The sequence below is a fragment of the Salmo salar genome, chromosome ssa03, assembly GCF_905237065.1.
Source record: "Salmo salar chromosome ssa03, Ssal_v3.1, whole genome shotgun sequence".
NCBI lineage: Eukaryota > Metazoa > Chordata > Actinopteri > Salmoniformes > Salmonidae > Salmo > Salmo salar.
This window is the reverse complement of record NC_059444.1, coordinates 48,519,145-48,540,264: the sequence shown is the minus strand read 5'-3', so window position 1 is coordinate 48,540,264 and position 21,120 is coordinate 48,519,145. Positions and strand designations below refer to the sequence as shown.

Here is a 21,120-nt window from a genome sequence, read left to right as displayed (position 1 = left end):
GCTCTAATCATGCGTTCCGATAGGATAATATTTCAGAATAAATCGGTAGGATAACTGGTCCCCTTGAGTACCAGTACCAATGCCAGCAACAGTCAGTCCAGCTACAATCAGTAAGAAGGTTAGACCTAACAAATCAAATTGCCCTTGACGACAGCGACAGAGTAGTTAGGAGTCACTCAGAGTGCAACACGGGGAAGGGAATCTCCAGAGCACTCTTCCAATGGTTAACACACATGCCACTAATACATAGAACCCTCCATTCAGGAGGAAAGTTATTAGAAGTCATGAACCATGATCACACCACGTACAACTGGTCCAATGCTTAAAGAGTACTTCCGTCGTGAGGTTAGCTCCTCCGTGGATAACATGGCTATGAAATAAGACTTCTTCATACCTATCGCCACTACAATAGTGGAAGACAGTGACTCATAGTAAAACCACTACAGACTCCCTCGACACCAATTCAGACTGACCTTCAGGTATTGACCTGAAAATTACTTGATGATGTCAGACTCATTCTGAACAAGTTCTAGTCTGCCAGGATACTTGGTTTTGACATGTGCGCTTGTGTAAGCATGATTCATTTTGTCTTTCCCGCTCCTTTATCGGTCCACACACCCTTTTCTTTGTATAACAAGCCGTCATATCGGTTTAGCCCACTAGGGGATTTTCCCTATCATTGTTAGTAACCAATATCTACTGTTTGTTTGTTATGCATTTCTGTGATTATTTAGTTAGTTAGTAAATAAATGATTAAGCCAATTGGTGTATGGATGATTCATAGTTTAGGCTGGGTTCATGGAGATAACCAAGAATTTTACGACGTTTGAAATTAGACTGACGTAAGGTAAAGAATAATTCATTAACCTCTTGATGGTCGCCTAGGATAGGGGGCGCCACAGCGCATTTTGAAAAAAAATGTGTGCCCATTTTAAACGGCCTACTACTCAAACTCAGAAGCTAGGATATGCATATAATTAATACTTGTGGATAGAAAACACCCTAAAGTTTCTAAAACTGTTTGAATGGTGTCTGTGAGTATAACAGAACTCATATGGCAGTCAAAACCCCGAGACAGATCGAAACAGGAAGTGGAATTCTGAATCGCGAACTCAACTTCATCACATTGCCTATTAATCACACCGTGAGCTATGGTTCATTGAGCACTTCCTATTGCTTCCACTAGATGTCCCCAGTCTTTACAAAGTGATTTGAGTCTCCTACTGTGAAAACTGACAGAATGACACGCTGTGGAACGTGGTCACACGGAGAGGGCCATCACCATTATGACGCCGGCGCCCCTGGTTACCCTCCCCTTTCGAAACGTTTTGAAACACAATGCAGTCGTCCCCCTCAAATCTTATTGGAGCTCTGGTTGAAAAAGGCCCTAAAGATTTATGTTATACAACGTTTGACATGTTTGAACGAACTTAAATAAGAAAAAAATGCATTTTGTTGAAAGAGTAGCCCCGCGCACGTCGGAACTTTTGGTGCAGCCTTCAGAACGCGCTAACAACAACAAGCTAATGGAACATAAAGGATGAACTTTTTCGAACTAAAATACATTTGTTGTGGACCTGGGATTCCTGGAAGTGCCTAAGGATGAAGATAATCAAAGGTAAGGGATTATTGACAATAGTATACAAGACTAGATTTGATATGCGATTGTTCCAAGATGGCTAGCCTATTGCTATTGCTAGCCTATTGTTCTGAGTATCGCATCCCCTTTTATCGCAAAGTGTGATGACCCAGTAAAGTTATTTTTAAATCTGGCATTACAGGTGCTTTCAAGAGATATTCATCTATAAATCTTAGAATGACAATATTACATTTTTAAAATGTTTTCGAATAGTAATTTAGTAAATTGTAGCGCTGTTTCATCGGATGCATTTGAGGGAAAATAGTTAGTCAATGTTACGCACCGATGTAAAATGCTGTTTTTATATATAAATATGAACTTTATCGAACAAAAGAATGCATGTATTGTGTAACATGATGTCCTAGGTGTGTCATCTGATGAAGATTGTCAAAGGTTAGTGCTGCATTTAGATGTTTTTTGGTTATTTGTGATGCATGTGGTTGGTCGGAAAATGGCTATGTGGCTACTTTTACGATATACTCCTCTAACATAATCTAATGTTTTGCTTTTGCTGTAAAGCCTTTTTGAAATCGGACAACGTGGTTCGATTCAGGAGAGGTGTATCTATAAAACGATATAATTGGAGAAAATATTTTTTTTTTTTTTTTTATTACATTTTGTTATGCTAATGGCGATAGGATTTTTCGCTTACGGGACGGAGGCCGCACAGGGGTTAATAGAAGACTAATTGATCAGATATTACAATATCTGAAGAGTTATATTCGGACAATTCTAACTTTGTAATCTGAAGTTTTTCCGTGGTGCCCCGACTTCCTAGTTAATTACATTTACATGATTAGTTTAATCACGTAATAATATTACAGAGAATTGATTTGATAAAATAACAGTCTTCACCTTTAATGATACTATAGACACTACAGGGTGGTATACAGAAGATAGCCCTATTTGGTAAAAGACCAAGTCCATATTATGGCAAGAACAGCTCAAATAAGCAAAAGAGAAACGACAGTCCATCATTACTTTAAGACATGAAGGTCAGTCAATTTGGAAAATGTCAAGAACTTTGAAAGTTTCTTCGTGCAGTCGCAAAAACCATCAAGCGCTATGATGAAACTGGCTCTCATGAGGACCGCCACAGGAAAGGAAGACCCAGTTACCTCTGCTGCAGAGATTAAGTTCCTCAGAAATTGCAGCCCAAATAAATGCTTCACAGAGTTCAAGTAACAGGCACATCTTAACATCAACTGTTCAGAGGAGACTGCAGGAATCAGGCCTTCATGGTTAAATTGCTGCAAAGAAACCACTACTAAAGGACACCAATAAGAAGAAGCGACTTAAGTGGGCCAAGAAACACGAGCAATGGACATTATACCGGTGGAAATCTGTCTTTTGGTCCAACCTCTGTGTCTCTGTGAGATGCAGAGTAGGTGAACAGATGAACGCCGCATGTGTGGTTCCCACCGTGTAGCATGGAGGAGAAGGTGTGATGGTGTGGGGGTGCTTTGCTGGTGACACTGTTGGTGATTTAATTAGAATTCAAGTTACACTTAACCAGCATGGCTACCTCAGCATTCTGCAGTGATACGCCATCCCAAATTTTGTGAGCATTTCTCATTTTCCAAGATAATCCATCCACCTGATAGGTGTGGCATATCAAGAAGCTGATTAAACGACATGCTCATTACACAAGTGCACATTGTACTGGGGACAATAAAAGGCCACTCTAAAAGGTGCAGATTTGTCACACAACACAATGCCACTGATGTCTCAAGTTTTGAAGGAGAGTGAAATTGGAATGCTGACTGCAGAGCTGTTGCCAGATAATTGAATGTGCATTTCTCTACCATAAGCTGCCTCCAACTTCCTTTTAGATAACTTGGCAGTGCGTCCAACTGGCCTCACAACCACGTGCATGGCATTGTGTGGGCAAGAGGTTTGCTGATGAACAGAGTGTGAACAGAGTGCCCCATGGTGGTGGTGGGGTTATAGTATGGGCAGGCATAAGCTGCGGACAACGAACACAATTGCATTTTATCGATGGTAATTTGAATGCATATGATAAATCTGAACTATTAATTATGGGTGATTTTTTTATATTAATTGGAGGATGCCAGTGTCAGATTTGCTCTGAGCTAAACTCATCTCAGCTGATAACAGAGGCTACATGGCCAAAACCTAAAGATCCATCGAAATATACCCTGAGTGATCTTATTTTGACAATAATCCAGATAAATACACTATATATTGTCACGAACCGGCTCAAAGTTCGTAACAAAAACGGAGACAACGTGGAGATGATATGATATTTATTAACTAAAGTAAACTAAATACAATTAACAATGGTGTAGTCAGTAGTGTAAGTGAGTGTGTGTTTGCGTGCATAAATGTGATAATAAATGTGATAATGAGGGGTGTTGAAAGGTGCCAACGCAAACAAACCGGCCACAACCAAAATCTATTAGTATCTGCATAGAGAGAGTCTCCTCAATGAATGCTGAGGTGTATTTATCCCGGGACACACCCGAGCCCAGGTGTGTCCCATTTCGCTGACGACCCTCCCGGCTCCACCCACTGACATCCTATTAAGGAAAACAAAGCAAAGAGAGAATACGGTAGACAGAGTGGGAGAGTCGTCAACCCCCCCCCCCCATAAAACTGGGGACCAACAAGGACCCCGGAACACCATACCAGTCACACAAACAAATTGACCCAGCCTCTGCGTCCCAAATTGATGAGGGGTTACGTGTTCACACTTCCACTTGCCCCAGCCAACCTCGTCCTCCCCAGACCTCAGCAACCTTTGCACACAGGAAGCAACCTTTAAAAGAAAAGAAGAAAACGAGACTAGAAGGGAACAGACAGGAGAAATAGAACAATACCAAACAAAAATAACAGTGGTCAGTCACGTGGACATTCAGGAACAGGGCGCACGAGAGAGCGCATCAGTCCCCCGGATGTGCCGCACATCGAGATGGAATGCTTGTAAAAAATAAACACCATCTCATTATCCTCTGGTTAGGACACATCATGGACCTCAAAAAGGTGAGAGGGTTATGGTCGGTGTAGACAACAATAGGTACTACTCCCGACCCGACATACACCTCGAAGTGTTGTAGCGCCCATATGAGTGCTAGCGCTTCTTTTTCAATGACCGAGTAGTTCAACTGATAATTGTTAAACTTTTTGGAATAGAAACTAGCAGGCCTCTCAACACCAGACACATCTGCTTGCAGCAAAACTGCACCTGCCCCCACATGACTAGCATCCACCTGCAAGGTAAATGACAAATCCACACGAGGAGCAGCCAGCACTGGAGTTGAGGTAAGCAACCTCTTTGCATCTTCAAAAGCCTGTTGACAACGAGAAGACCACACGTAAACAGCCTTAGCTTTCAGCTTATCTGTCAAGGGAGTGTTCCTACAAAGTTCCTACAAAAACGACAGTAATAACCAATCATTCCCAAGAAACGCATCAGTTCCTTTTTAGTAATTGGTGGTGGAAAAGCATCAATAGCTACCACCTTAGCCGGAACAGGACGCACTTCACCCTGCCCAACCACCTTTCCAAGGTATGTAACAGTCGCCTGAGCAAACTCACATTTAGGCAGATTGATCGTATGGCGACCCGCAGCTAGGCGGTCAAACAAGGCTTGAATACGGGACAGATGTTCCTCCCAAGTATCTGCATATATCACTACATCGTCCAGATAAACAGCGCACCCGGCCAGACCGGAGACAACCCTGTTCATAAGTCGCTGAAAAGTGGCAGGTGCATTACGCAGGCCGAAACTCATAACCAAATACGAGTACAGACCAGAAGGTGTAATAATGGCAGAGATTTCAGCCCTTTAACAGGTCAAATCTGCTCACAAACTTAGCTGCTCTGACTTGATCAACGCAGTCCTCCATCCGAGGAAGAGGAAATGAATCTGGCTTAGTGACACTGTTTACCTCACGGTAGTCCGTACAAAATCTGTTTGTCCCATCCGGTTTGCTGACTAAGATATATATCACTCTCCAGCATGTACCTGACCTCAGCATCCAGACAACGTAGTTTCTCTGAAGAAACTCTATAGAACCGCTGACGAATGGGGTCAGCATCTCCAACGTCAATATCGTGTTCTATTAAGTGTGTAGGTGTATCAGAAAACAAACCTGGAAATCTCAGAATCAGACCGACCATCTCTTCCCGCCAATCAACAGGTAGATGAGCAAGAAGGCTGTCTAAAATATCCAGTGTCTCTGAATTTTTCAATCTACCCTGCAGTATGCAATCGTCGGGACCAAGAACATCTTCCCCCTCATGCACGGACCCATCATGACAAGAACCCAGCGAAATAACGGTATCGACCAAAATAACAGGTTTACCGTCCTCTGTAGACTCCCACTGTTCAGCCTCAGAGGAACGTGCATAATAGGGTTTTAACAAATTTACGTTGCACAGTTGGTGTGCTTTTCTCCGTTCGGGAGTAGCAACTAGATAGTTTTGCTCAGTGCACTGGCGCACAACCGTATGTGGACCTTGAATATTGGCTTGAAAAGGAGAACCAACAATTGGCAGCAGAGCAAGAACCTGATCACCTGGACTAAAGTGACAAGGCTCAGTTTGCCGATCCAATATGCCCTTCATCCTCTCCTGTGAAGATGATAGCTTCTCTTTAACCATTTCACCAGCGGCGTACAGGCATCGCCGGAAATCACACACATAAGATAACAGGGACTGAGGGGGCTCGGGAGACTACCAGTCATCCTAGAGAACAGATAGGGTGTGTGGAATTCTATGTCCAAACACAAGGTCATTTGGACTGAAACCCGTGCTCTCCTGTGAAACCTCCCTAGCAGCTAACAGTAACCAAGGCAATCCCTCCTCCTTATCCATCTCAGTCTAATAAGCTCTCAACAAAGACTTAAGTGTTTGATGGAAACGTTCCAGCAGTCCTTGACTTTGCACATGATAGGCGCTAGACAAATTGTGTTTAATATGGAGCTGTTGGAGAACCTGACCAAACAGATTAGAGGTGAAATTACATCCTTGATCACGCTGAATGACCTTAGGGATTCCAAACAGTGAGATAAACTGAGTCAAAGCTTTTAGCACAGACTTAGTCGTGATAGACCGGAGAGGATAGGCAGCAGGTAACCTAGTGGTCTGACACATCAGTGAACAGGTAACTACTACCTTTTTTAGAACGAGCCACAGTCAATAATCAGATACTCAAAAGGTTGGCTGAGTACAGGAATAGGAAACAGTGGTACCGGCTTAATAGCTTGATTAGGTTTACCAGTTAATTGACAGGTGTGACAAGTTGATGAACTCAGAAACATCCCTCTTTAACCTAGGCCAAAAGAAATGTCTTAATATGCGGTTGTAGGTTTTCCTCACACCCATATGTCCAGCAACATTGTTGTGGGAAGTTGTCAACACCAACTCACGAAGCTTAACTGGTACAACCTGACTAATTGCCTCCCCCAGAAAACAACTACCATGAGACACCCACTTTCTCATCAGGACATCCTCTTGGAGAAAATAGCCATGGGCGACATCTCCCAACTGTTCTACAGGCACAATTTGGTCATGCAACTCTTCTAACGTGGGGTCAGCCACATTGATTAGATTAGTTCGGAGCGGGATACAGTTAACAGGATAACAGGGAAAGTAGTGACAGATTTCTTTGTGGCATTCTTGTTAGCCGGCGCAGTGACGTGTTCTATGAGCCGTGGCGACCTGGTCACTGCCCCGGCTATCAAGAATGCGCACACGCAGAGAACACCTCTGGGAAACTCTGCGCACTCTCATCAGGAATCCCTACAAATGACGGCTTAGCGGAAACCACTAGAGATGGAAACACGACAGGCCATACACGCTCACCAGCAAAGTTATTCCCATCGATACCCTCAAATAGGCAACGAAGGACGCACCCCCACAACAACCTCACCTTTCACCAGTCCACAATCCAACATCAATTTATGCAATGGAACTGACAGAGTGTTCAAACCTATTCCCCTAATTAGAACACTATTCCCCGAATCAGTCTCATTAGAGAAGGGTAACACAGACTCCAACACAAATGATTCAGAGGCACCTGTGTCTCTTAGGCTCTTCACTGACACTAGGTCCTTACTTCCTAACAGACACAAAACCCTCCGTAATGAAAGGTAAATAGTCTGGGTCAATATGGACTTTCACATGCCCCTGGGCATGAGACAATGTGTCAGGAGTGAACTGATGTGGAACAGGCGCAGCTAACGCTGTAGGCTTAGATTTGATGTAAGCACTGAATTTACCCCTAGCCCTGAGAACCAGACATTTGTTTTTCCAATGACCCGAACCTTGACAGTAGTGACACTCTTGACCAAAATCAACTTTACCACGGTTGTCAGGCTCAACCCTAGTTAAATCAAACTCTGCCCGTGAACCAAAGTATTTCGGTGAGCGAGGCCTAAATCTCTCCAAACGCCCCCACTCACTCCGAATGCGCGGCTCCACAAAGATACTTTTGTGAGTCAAAACATACTCGTCCGCCAAAACCGCAGCTTCAGCGACAGTCTTTACTTTTCGTTCGTTAATGTACATGGCTATATGATCAGGGATTGTGTCCTTAAATTGCTCTAGCATAATCAGATCACAGCCCTTGGAAAGTTATAACTGCAGAGACGGAACACCAGCAATTAAACTGTGAAGATAACTCTCGCGCAAACTCAACATGAGTCTGTTTATTATCCCTTTTTAAAGTTCTAAATCATTGGCGGTAAGCCTCAGGGACCAATTCGTAAATCTGTAACACAGCCATTTTAACCTACACTAAGAGCTGAATATGCTTCCTGCGCTTTACCAGTCAACACACACTGCAACATTAAAGTGCGGTCAGAATCAGGCCACTCCTAGTGCCAGCAACACGCTCATACAACGAAAAGAATGTCTCAGGGTCCTGCTCATTAAATTTAGGCAACAACCGTAAGTTCCCAACAATATCAAATGTGTCCGGGGCACGACCAAAAGAGGAACGACCCCTAGGTAAATCTGGGTCACCTTCCCAGAGTAAACTCTCCCCTGAGAGCTTTCCTTCCCTAACCAGCTCTAGCCTCTTGTTGCAGCTTGATTTTAGCACGCTCCAAATCCTGTTTAAATTCCAATTCCTTTTCATACTTTACACGGTCATGCCCTAGCTGTAACAGAAGCAGTTCTTTCTGCTGTTCAAAAAGAAGACTATTAGGACTAACAGATGGAGCGGCCATTGTAACGTTACGGGGAGACGGCGAGTCCTCAGCAGAGGCTGCCCCAGTGGTAACTTCAAGAATACCACTCTCCATCAGATTGGCCTTCAATATCAACCTCATTTAATTCTTTAGACGTTTATCACTAATTTAAACCTTGTAGTGTTCAGCAATCTACAACAGCTGTTCTTTAGTACATAATTCTAACAGTTCCTCTGATGGAAAGACGCCATAGTCAAAAGTAAATACAAAGAAAATTATCCTGCTCTTCCCCTCTGCTAAACACACCAGACCACAAGAAACATGACAATCACACTGAGCACCACAGAAGAGAGATGAGATATATATGGAGCTTCCCCAAAACCTACAGTAACTCAACCCTAGTCTTCGTGCAGATATCGGGTGGGTAATTATGCACTGTAGCCCGCTGGCAAGGAAATAAACCACCCAGGACACTAGCAGATTCCCCCAAGCCACAGATGTGCACCTGAGACAACTGCTCAATCCACAGACAACACACAAAAATAACCATGCCCAACGTATTCCAAAATGAAACACGTCGCTAAGCCTAAAAGGGGAAAAAGGCTATAGCTCCGGGTAGTAAGTGTCACTACCCTACCCAAATCTCTCACTGAGGTACACAGCCGACTGTACTCACCTCCTCGGACCGATGTCCCAACAGCGAGTAGATCAAGTCTATTATTATTATTTGACCCTGCTGGTCACCTATGAACATTTGAACATCTTGGCCATGTTCTGTTATAATCTCCACCCGGTACAGCAAGAAGAGGACTGGCCACCCCTCATAGCCTGGTTACTCTCTAGGTTTCTTCTAGGCTGGGTTTCTGTACAGCACTTTGAGATATCAGCAGACGTAAGAAGGGCTTTATAAATACATTTGATTTGATGTGACTGGTCTGCACTGACCTGCCCTCAACCCCATTGAACACTTTGAATTGGAATGCGGACTGCGAGCCAGGCCTAATCACCCAACATCAGTGCCCGACCTCACTAATGCTCTTGTGGCTGAATGGATGCAAGTCCCGCAGGACTGTTCAAACAGCTTGTGGAAAGCCTTCCCAGAAGAGTGGAGGCTGTTGTAGAGGTAAAGTGGGGACCAACTCCATGATTTGGGAATAAGATTTTTGACGAGCAGGTGTCCACATACTTTAGGTCATGTAATGTATGTTTCTAGTGGGGTTTTCCCCCTGGATTTTAGTGACCATTGCCCAGTTGGCTGTGTCAGAGATGTGAAAATGCATAAATCTATGCCTCGTGTCATCACTAAGAGGAACTTTAAAAAAAATTGTGAACAAGCTTTTTTTCATGATCTTTATTTTAGTGTCTTCAATACAATTGTAGATAGTCATGTCCCCTTCAAAACTCTGAAAGTTAAAGGTAGAACGAATGTCTGGTTCCTTCCTGAATTATACAAGGTCACCAGTAACACAGGCTTAGGCCTGAATTGTCAATATTTTAGCCAACTGAGGAATCAATGTGTAAGACTGATCAAAAAGGCTAAATATGATTATTATGTAACTACTCTTTCTGATTGTAAGGGATTTTGTGTATATTGTGTATATTTATGTTTGTCTGTGCAATATGTGTTGTGCTGTATTTGATTTGTTTTATATTGTTTTTCATATGGTATATTGGATTTTATGAAATTGTATATGCAGGGCTCCCTTGTAAAAGAGAAAATTATCTCAATGGTGACTCCCTGATTAAATAGGTAAATAATAATAAATAACCTGTTAGGGCTAGGGGGCAGTATTGACACGGCCGGATAAAAAACGTACCCGATTTCATCTGGTTACTACTCCTGCCCAGTAACTAGAATATGCATATAATTATTGGCTTTGGATAGAAAACACCCTAAAGTTTCTAAAACTGTTTGAATGGTGTCTGTGAGTATAACAGAACTCAAATGGCAGGCCAAAACCTGAGAAGATTCCATGCAGGAAGTGGCCTGTCTGACAAGTTGTGTTTCATCTTGGCTCTTTTTATTGAAGACTGAGGATCTTTGCTCTAACGTGACACTTCCTACGGCTCCCATAGGCTCTCAGAGCCTGGGAAAAAGCTGAACGATATCGAGGCAGCCTCTGGCTGAAACACATTATCGCCTTTGGCAAGTGGCCGATCAGAGTACTATGGGCTTAGGCGTGTGCCCGAGTCGACCCTATGCTTTATTTTCTTTCGTCTGTTTACCTAAACGCAGATTCCCGGTCGGAATATTATCGCTTTTTTATGAGAAAAATGGCATAAAAATTGATTTTAAACAGTGGTTGACATGCTTCGAAGTACGGTAATGGAATATTTAGAATTTTTTTGTCACGAATTGCGCCATGCTCATCACCCTTATTTACCCTTTCGGATAGTGTCTTGAACGCACGAACAAAACGCCGCTGTTTGGATATAACTATGGATTATTTTGAACCAAACCAACATTTGTTATTGAAGTAGAAGTCCTGGGAGTGCATTCTGACGAAGACAGCAAAGGTAATAACATTTTTCTTATAGTAAATCTGACTTTGGTGAGTGCTAAACTTGCTGGGTGTCTAAATAGCTAGCCCTGTGATGCCGGGCTATCTACTGAGAATATTGCAAAATGTGCTTTCACCGAAAAGCTATTTTAAAATCGGACATATCGAGTGCATAGAGGAGTTCTGTATCTATAATTCTTAAAATAATTGTTATGCTTTTTGTGAACGTTTATCGTGAGTAATTTAGTAAATTCACCGGCAGTGTTCGGTGTGAATGCTAGTCACATGCTAATGTAAAAAGCTGGTTTTTGATATAAATATGAACTTGATTGAACAAAACATGCATGTATTGTATAACATAATGTCCTAGGGTTGTCATCTGATGAAGATCATCAAAGGTTAGTGCTGCATTTAGCTGTGGTTTTGGTTTATGTGACATTATATGCTAGCTTGAAAAATGGGTGTCTGATTATTTCTGGCTGGGTACTCTGCTGACATAATCTAATGTTTTGCTTTCGTTGTAAAGCCTTTTTGAAATCGGACAGTGTGGTTAGATTAACGAGAGTCTTGTCTTTAAAATGGTGTAAAATAGTCATATGTTTGAAAAATTGAAGTTTTTGCATTTTTAGGTTTTTGAATAACGCGCCACGGGATTACACTGGCTGTTACGTAGGTGGGACGATTTGGTGCCACCTACCCTAGAGAGGATAAAAAAAGAACTTCTGAGATGTTGAAAATATACTGAACAAAAATATAAACGCAACATGCAACAATTTCAAAGATTTTACTGAGTTACACTTCATATAAGGAAATCTGTCAATTGAAATAAATTCATTAGGCCCTAATCTTTGGATTTCACATGACTGGGCAGTGGTGCAGCCATGGGTGGGCCTTGTAGGGCATAGGCCCACCCACTTCGCAGCCAGGTCCACCCACTGGGGAGCCAGGCCCAGCCAATCAGAATACCTTTTCCCCCACAAAAGGGCTTCATAACAGACAGAAATCCCCCCCAGTTGTGAGGCCGGTTGGATGTGCTGTCAAATTCTCTAGAACGATGTTGGAAACTGCTTATGGTAATTGAATGTTCATTTCTCTATCTGGCAACAGCTCTGGTGGACATTCCTGCAGTCAGCATGCCAATTGCATGCTCCCTCAAAACTTGACACAGCTGTGTCATTGTGTTGTGTGACAAAACGGCACATTTTAAAGCAGCCTTTTATTGTCCCCAGCACAAGGTGCACCTGTGTAATGATCACGCTGTTTAATCAGCTTCTTGATATGCCACACCTGTCAGGTGGATGCATTATCTTGGCAAATGAGAAATGCTCATTAATAGGAATGTAAACAAATTTGTGAACAACATTTTTTGAATGAAATATGTTTTATGAAAGATGGAACCAACACTTTACATGTAGAATTTATATTTTTGTTCAGTGTAGTTCAACTATGCACCAGTAATCCAGGAGTGGCCCGGCCCACTGATCTTCACCGTAAATAAACGCCCAGTTGTTCTCATACTTGTGTGAATTCCCCACCCTACCAACATACCATAGTTTGGCCTACAAATGCTACTGTCAATCACGTCAAATTAATGGGAATAAAAGGCTATAATTTGTGGGATATGATCATTTAGCCTAGGCCTGCATGTAGCCTAATCAGTGGAAATACGTTCCTCATCACTAGCATATTAAATGAGTAAGTGAAAAGAACCTACTCATCTCTAGGACACATTCCATCTTGAAATATTTTATCCAGAGGGACGATTGCTTGACCAAGAAACACGTCAAGTCCGATAAGCACCCGGTGCATGACGGTGAGGACCAAGTCGCCGCTCCCTGTGGGAAATGCACTGCGACCCCCAGCCTCCAGTATTCCGGGGAGAAGTTCGAAACAACATTCCTCATTCCACTCTGGCACAGTCGCCTTTTCGACCAAACCGGTGGTGTATTTCTCCTTCCCAACCTGAATGATGGTGTAAACATAACGGCTCCCGTGCTTGCCCTTCGTCCGCAAACCCCTTGCACGAAGGACAGTTACATTCACATGTGTAGGCACCCATCTCTGGTCATCGTTCAACTCTATAAGTGACATCATTTTAAATTCCGTTGCCTGGTGTGGGGAAGCGTGATTGCGTAAAAAGTCCTAAATAGACATCCTTTGCCACTGCTTTTTTGGAACCTGACCCACCGGTTTGCGCATCTGATGACGATGCTATCCAATGTCTTCGCCTCGCCCTTGCGGCTGGATCCCCCGTTACTTGGGCTACTATGTTTGATTGCTCAAACAGACGCAGGACCTCTGCAGAATTTCTCCAAAATGCTCCGGCAGGTCGCCGACGTCAGTTTGTGGAAATGCTGGATATGCCGCGCTTGATGCACTCGCATGTCATTATTCTGCTTTGGTCAGTCCTCATCGCATTACTAGTTTACTATATGAAAAGTCATTGTGCTCCTGCGGCCCGCCCTCCCTAACAAAAGAGCTCCGCATACAGTACGAATACCGAAAAATGAAAGAGAAACACGCCCCTCCCTACCTACATGGTGGATGAGATAGCTAAACTAGAACTATCAAAATCATTATTGTGGCATTATTGTGACTGTGAGACTACCATTTTACAATAATCCATGCAATTACAATATGAGTTTTTCATTGTCGATATCGCAAAAGTTGGATAAAAAAGATCCCACCCAATCATGTTGTCCTAGTCTAGCGGGAAAGCTACTCTGGGCGACTGCGCAATGTAGGCTAGATATAACGTCCCATACAGAAACGGTTATAAACTGAAAACAAGTGCTTAACAATTGAGTTTTGACTGTTTTGCAGCATCAAGATGACACGTGCAATCATGTACGTACATATCTGGAGGATTAGAGTTTATAGTTTAAAGGCCCCCACCAGAGGGCAATGCCACCCTATTTCGACGTAACTCCTGGCCTATAGCATACATTGTCCTTTAGGTTCCACATCTGAAGGATGATGCAGGTTGCTAATACATATTCACGAATTGGGGATGTGAACATTGTGGGTGATTTCCATGTGCAGTGGAGAAATAACAACAGCTGTCAGTATAGCTAGCTAGCATGCTAACCTTATTTAGCTAACTAATGTTATCTGTTGTTGCTACATAGCGTAGGGAAAACGTAGCCACAGATGGATAAGGGAAACCTGTATCTTTGACGTGTAAGTATTGTTGGGTTTTATTTCACTTATTAGATGTGATACATTACCATTTACAGTAGATGTAGGCCTAAGTATGAACGGACTGTAATGCACTAAGAGGTTTATATTGTATTAACATAGATTGAGCAACATATAATAGACATGACTAACTGGAGGGTTGCTGGCTAGTAGGAGTGTAGGCTGAGTAGACTCTTGACACACACACACAATGCCTGGTTGTGGGGCCGCTCAAGGACAGGTGTACGGGAGGGGCTGGTAGAATGGAAGCAGAAACTGTCCTAACTGTAGCATAAAAACAGGCACTGTCCTTGGGTGTCTGACTCTCGGGTACACACATGAAGATAAGCTAGAAGACAACTATGCTTGGCAACAAAGATGCGTCTAGAGGCTGGGACCAGCCTGCACGCCAACAATAGGATGAGTAAATTTAAACCACGCTCATCCTCCCTCTGACAGGCCAGCAGTGAGCTGGAACTATCTCTGTCAGATTATTTAATGAAGAATTTATGTCATTTTCAGTTCTCTGTTTGCCCTGCGAGGTGTTACAGTGAACCCGTATATACGAAGATTGCATTTACCATTTATTCTGCTTGACTAATTCTATTAATAAACAGCTGAAAATATATTCAGTAGCCTAGTGTTAAATGTTGTTCTGATACCAGAATTGAATTGACGCAGCTCTAACAGTATTCATTTGTGGATGTCCATCAGCAATTTCTTATGATATGTTTTGAATTACAATTTGTTGTGGCTAACATTAGCTAAGTGGCTAATGTTAATGTTAGCTAGTTGGCTAACATTAGCTTGGATAGGGGTTAGGAATGAAGGTTAATGTTAGGAGTTAGTTAGCTAACATGCTAAGTAGCTAAAAAGTAGTAAGTAGTTGAAAAATTGCTATTCAGCGAAAATGCTAAAGCCCACCTAGCAAATTTTGTTGAAAAGACAAATATGTCCCATGTCCAATCTACTTTCAGATTCACAAATCCCTCCATGTGTTAGACACAATATCAAATATTTGTCTATGAACAATTATACTAAGCAAGCTGGTCCTGGGGCTCTGTTCACAAACACAAACAGACCCCACAGAGCCCCAGGACAGCAACACAATTAGACCTAACCAAATCATGAGAAAACAAAAAGATAATTACTTGACACATTGGAAAGAATAAACAAAAAAACGAAGCAAACTAGAATGCTATTTGCCCCTAAATAGAGAGTACACAGTGGCAGAATACCTGACCACTCAGACTGACCCAAACTTAACTATCATACATTACCCCAATATTTACACAGCATTTATTTACAAAATTCAAGTGCTTATTGTCATTATTCCACTACTGAAGCATGACTCAAATCAACTCTTCATATTTTAAATATCCAGCGTGACAAAATATAAATTTATTATTGTGCCATGCCTCAACATTAAGTGAATTATTGCAAATACATACAGTATTAACAAAGGAGTTTCCATTCGGTTTTAATATTTAATATTTACAGAATTCTTCAACAAGATGGGACTACATTTTTTTTATTGAACCTTTATTTAATTAGGCAAGTCAGTTAAGAACAAATTCTTATTTACAATGACAGCCTACCGGGGAACAGTGGGTTAACTGCCTTGTCCAGGGGCAGAACAACAGATTTTTACCTCGTCAGCTCGGGGATTTGATTCAGCAACCTTTCGGATACTGGCCCAACGCTCTACCTGCCGCCCCAGGTAGCCTACATGGACAATTCCCACAACAAAACAGTCAGTTGTTTTCATAAGATTTTTTTTTTTCATTTCTCAAATGAATACAACCCGGAGGTGGACAGGTCAGAAAATAGTGTGAACAGCTCTGATCGTGTGACACAATACAAACTAACATGGTCCAAGCACACCAGGACAGTCGTGAAGAGGGCATGACAAAACCTATTCCTGCCTAGGAGACTGAAAATATTTGGCATGGGTCCTCAGATCCTCAAAAGGTTCTACAGTTGGGGATGTTCCTGAGCGTAGCTCCTGTAGCTCTGCATCACTCAGTAGTCCAGAGGGGGTTGGCCCAGGCATGGTACATCGCTCGCAGCACCTGGACACACACAGTCACACACACAATCAACAACATTGTCATAAATACACATATCATCACAACGCTAAACACATTGTTGTACACTCACCTGTATAAGTAGTGGTCTCTCCCTGTCCTGAGCCAGGTACCCCAGAAGAATCCTCAAAACACCAGTCTGCGAATGAAGTTAAACACTTCAGCTATAACAGAGGCTTTTTCAATTCCAACAATGATAGATTGAATAGACGCATAGTACAGAATGAATGACTGACTGCCCAGTTCAACATCAGTTCACAGTCTCACCTCATTCTTGTATTGGAGCAGCAGCAGTTTATGGGCGACGACAAACCGGGCCTTTTTGTTCTTCAACACCAGGTTCCCCATGATCCTGGATCTCTGTCAGACCTAGAGGAAAAATAACACTTACATTATGAGAGAAGGAGATGGGACAAAGACGCAGACAGTTTGACACCTTTTTATAACCTCAAGCTATCTCCCCTTCCCTTACCTGTTGACAGCCTTCACCGGCCCAGTGAGCACTCTCCAGCCAGAACTCCGGGACATTCTCCAGCAGCTTCTAGCACACCCTCTGCCACACCCTGTCTGAGTGCGTGCAGGAGGAGAAGTGAGGGGCCAGCACATTAACCATGCAGAAAGAGACACACAATTATGTAACTCTTCTGATGAATGGAAAAGTGTTGCAGTTGACAATGATCAATGCAGGATGAAAACATGTTGAATGCAGCCTTGCTTACCACTGAACACAAGCCTTCCCCAGTGTATGGGCCACAAAAGTCACGGAGCAGTCTTTTCCATCAGGTAACAACATAGTGCATTTGCAGTGAGTGACTCACAATAACATACATGTTTTATGTAGACAGTTAAAGGGAAAACAGCCATACATAGGCTATTAATCAGAATGTACTATATTGAATTAAATCATTTGTGTCTTCTGCATGGACATACAAACCTCAGAGCCTAACACATTCTCTAGCCAGCGCATTCTAAGGATGTTTATAAAAGCTAATTAAATGCTTAGTCCAATGGTTTTTCATCCCAAATCTGTTGGTGACCACTCACATGTTGTGGTCTATAATGTGAACATTACTCATGTCCACTCTTACAAATGCTAGGATCCAACAACGCCTTTATTTCCTGTGTAGGTTCCAGATTTTTGGAGTCAAACAGAAGGTCATGGTCCTATTCTACCAGGCTGTTATAAAGAGCATTCTATGGCATTTCAGCTTGGTTTGGCAACTTGTCAGTTACCTTAAAATCACAAATCAATTGCCTGGTCCAGACAGCCATACAGATGATGGGAGTGAGGTAGCACCCGTCACTGTCGTCTGTCTTTGAACAATCATGAAACACTACAAGAATATAATTTCCCCTCCCATGTACTCCACCCAGAGTTTCAGCTTCTCCCCTCAGGCAGACGCAACAGGGTTCCTCAGCGTAAGCTGAACAGATATAAGCCCTCCTTCATCCCCCTGTCAGTCAAACTTCTATACAGCAGTATGTAGGTGGAGACCATGTGCAATGTGATATATACTGTATGTAGGTCTGATTAAATCATCTGTGATTTGGTGGACTATGTATGATATGAAAGACAGAATGAAACTATGAAAGAGCGCATTTTAATGTGAGATATTAATCTAACAAAGTACAGCCCAAGCATAATAGCATTTGGAGTATACATGAGGAGGTACTGTAGTTCTTGAGATGGAGGAGTTTATTTGTCACATGCGCCAAATACAACAGGTGTAGATCTTACAGTGAAATGCTTACTTACAAGCCCCTAACCAACAAACAATGCAGTTTAAGAAAATACCTAAAAGAAATAAGAAAAAAAAGTAACAAATAATTAAAGAGCAGCAGTAAAATAACAATAGCGAGGCTGTATGCAGGAGGTACTAGTACAGAGTCAATGTGCGGGGGTACCGGTTAGTCGAGGTAATTGAGGTAATATGTACATGTAGGTAGTTATTAAAGTGACTATGCATAGATAATAAACAGAGTAGCAGCAGCGTAAAAGATGGGGGGGGGGCAATGCAAATAGTCTGAGTAGCCATGTGATTAGATGTTCAGGAGTCTTATGGCTTGGGGGTAGAAGCGGTTTAGAAGCCTCTTGGACCTAGACTTGGCGCTCTGGTACCGCTTGCCGTGCGGTAGCAGAGAGAACAGTTTATGACTAGGGTGGCTTTTAGGGCCTTCCTCTGACACCGCCTGGTATAGAGGTCCTAGATGGTAGGAAGCTTGGCCTCAGTGATGTACTGGGCCGTACGCACTACCCTTTGTAGCGCCTTGCGGTCGGAGGCCGAGCAGTTGACATACCAAGCAGTGATGCAACCAGTCATGATGGTGCAGCTGTAGAATCCTTTGAGGATCTGAGGACCCATGCCAAATCTTTTCAGTCTCCTGAGGGGAAATAGGTTTTCTTGTGCCCTCTTCATGACTGTCTTGGTGTGCTTGGACCATGTTAGTTTGTTGGTGATGTGGACACCAAGGAACTTGAAACTCTCAACCTGCTCCACTACAGCCCCGTCGATGAGAATGGGGGCATGCTCGGTCCTCCTTTTCCTGTAGTCATCTACATCTTTGTCTTGATCACGTTGCGGGAGAGGTTGTTGTCCTGGCACCACGCGGCCAGATCTCATCGTTGTCAAAATCAAATCAAATCAAAATGTATTGGTCACATACATATGGTTAGCAGATGTTAATGCGAGTGTAGCTAAATGCTTGTGCTTCTAGTTCCGACAGCGCAGCAATATCTAACAAGTGTTCTAATAATTCCCCAACAACTACCTAACACACACATATCCAAAGGGGTGAATGAGAATATGTACATATAAATATATGGATGAGTGATGGCCAAGCGGCATAGGCATGGTGCAATAGATGGTATAAAATACAGCATATACATATGATATGAGTAATGTAAGATATCATTATTAAAGCGGCATTTTTTAAAGTGGCATTGTTTATTAAAGTGACTAGTGATCCATTTTTTAAAGTGGCCAGTGATTGAGTCTCAATGTAAGCAGCAGCCTTTCTGAGTTAGTGATTGCTGTTTAGCAGTTTGATGGCCTTGAGCTAGAAGCTGTTTTTCAGTCTCTCGGTCCCAGCTTTGATGCACCTGTACTGACTTCCCTTCTGGATGGTGGCGATGTGAACAGGCAGTGGCTCGGGTGGTTGTTGTCCTTGATGATCTTTTTGGCCTTTCTGTGACATTGGGTGCTGTAGGTGTCGTGGAGGGCAGGTAGTTTTCCCCCGGTGATGCATTGTGCAGACTGCACCACCCTCTGGAGAGCCTTGCTGTTGAGGGCGGTGCAGTTGCCGTACCAGGCGGTGATACAGCCCGACCGGATGCTCTCAATTGTGCATCTGTAAAGGTTTGTCAGGGTTTTTGGTGACAAGCCAAATTTCTTCAGCCTCCTGAGGTTGAAGAGGCGCTGTTGTGCCTTCTTCACCACACTGTCTGTGTAGGTGGACCATTTCAGTTTGTCTGTGATGTGTACGCAGAGGAACGTACAACTTTCTACCTTCTCCACTGCTGTCCCTTCGATGTGGATAGGAGGGTGCTCCCTCTGCAATTTCCTGAAGTCCACAATCATCTCATTTGTTTTGTTGACATTGAGTGAGAGGTTGTTTTCCTGACACCACACTCTGAGTGCCCTCACCTTCTCCCTGTCGGTGATCAGGCCTACCACTGTTGTGTCATCGACAAACTTAATGATGGTGTTGGAGTCATGAGCGAACAGGGAGTACAGGAGGGGACTGAGCATGCACCCCTGAGGGGCCTCTGTGTTGAGGATCAGCGTGGCGGATGTGTTGTTACCTACCCTTACCACCTGGGGGCGGCCCGTCAGGAAGTCCAGGATCCAGTTATAGAGGGAGGTGTTTAGTCCCAGGGTCTTTAGCTTAGTGATGAGCTTTGAGGGTACTATGGTGTTGAACACTGAGCTGTAGTCAATGAATAGCATTCTCACATAGGTGTTCCTTTTGTCCAGGTGTGAAAGGGCAGTGTGAAGTTCAATAGAGATTGCATCATCTGTGGATCTGTTGAGGCGGTATGCAAATTGGAGTCGGTCTAGGGTTTCTGGGGTAATGGTGTTGATGTGAGCCATAACCAGCCTTTCAAAGCACTTCATGGCTACTGACGTGAGTGCTACGGGTCGGTAGTCATTTAGGCAATGTACCTTAGTGTTCTTGGGCACAGGGACTATGGTGGTCTGCTTGCAACATGTTGGTATTACAGACTCAGTCAGGAACAGGTTGAAAATGTCAGTGAAGACACTTGCTAGTTGGTCAGCGCATGCTCGGAGTACACGACCTGGGAATCCGTCTGGCCCTGCAGTCTTGTGAATGTTGACCTGTTTAAAGGTTTTACTCACATGAGCTACGGAGAGCATGATCACACAGTCATCCGGAACAGCTGATGCTCTCAGGCATGTTTCAATGTTACTTGCCTCAAAGCAAACATAGAAGTAATTTAGCTCGTCTGTTAGGCTTGTGTCACTGGGCAGCTCGTGGCTGTGCTTCCCTTTTGTAGTCTGTAATAGTATGCAAGCCCTGCCACATCCAACGAGTGTCGG

At 43.1% G+C, this 21,120-nt stretch overlaps 1 protein-coding gene and 1 long non-coding RNA gene across 3 annotated transcripts in view; both read right to left on the bottom strand.

Moving 5' to 3' along the window:
* LOC106600640 (rab11 family-interacting protein 5) overlaps nt 1-14,069 on the bottom strand; it is a 50,211-nt gene extending 36,142 nt beyond the window's left edge. Inside the window, exon 1 of one of the 2 annotated variants that reach the window (XM_014192138.2) lies at nt 13,012-14,069. In XM_014192138.2, coding sequence (XP_014047613.1) covers nt 13,012-13,391 — 380 coding nt within the window. In that variant the 5' untranslated portion in view covers nt 13,392-14,069. The remainder of the gene's footprint in view (nt 1-13,011) is intronic. The other variant, XM_014192140.2, reaches the window with a different exon arrangement.
* A 2,062-nt stretch (nt 14,070-16,131) lies between these two features.
* On the bottom strand, nt 16,132-18,309 carry LOC123741659 (uncharacterized). Its single transcript, XR_006769147.1, has 4 exons — nt 17,034-18,309; nt 16,829-16,930; nt 16,635-16,700; nt 16,132-16,546 (listed from the first exon to the last, which is right to left on the bottom strand). It is a non-coding gene; the product is annotated as an uncharacterized lncRNA (long non-coding RNA).
* Between the last annotated feature and the right edge of the window lie 2,811 nt (nt 18,310-21,120).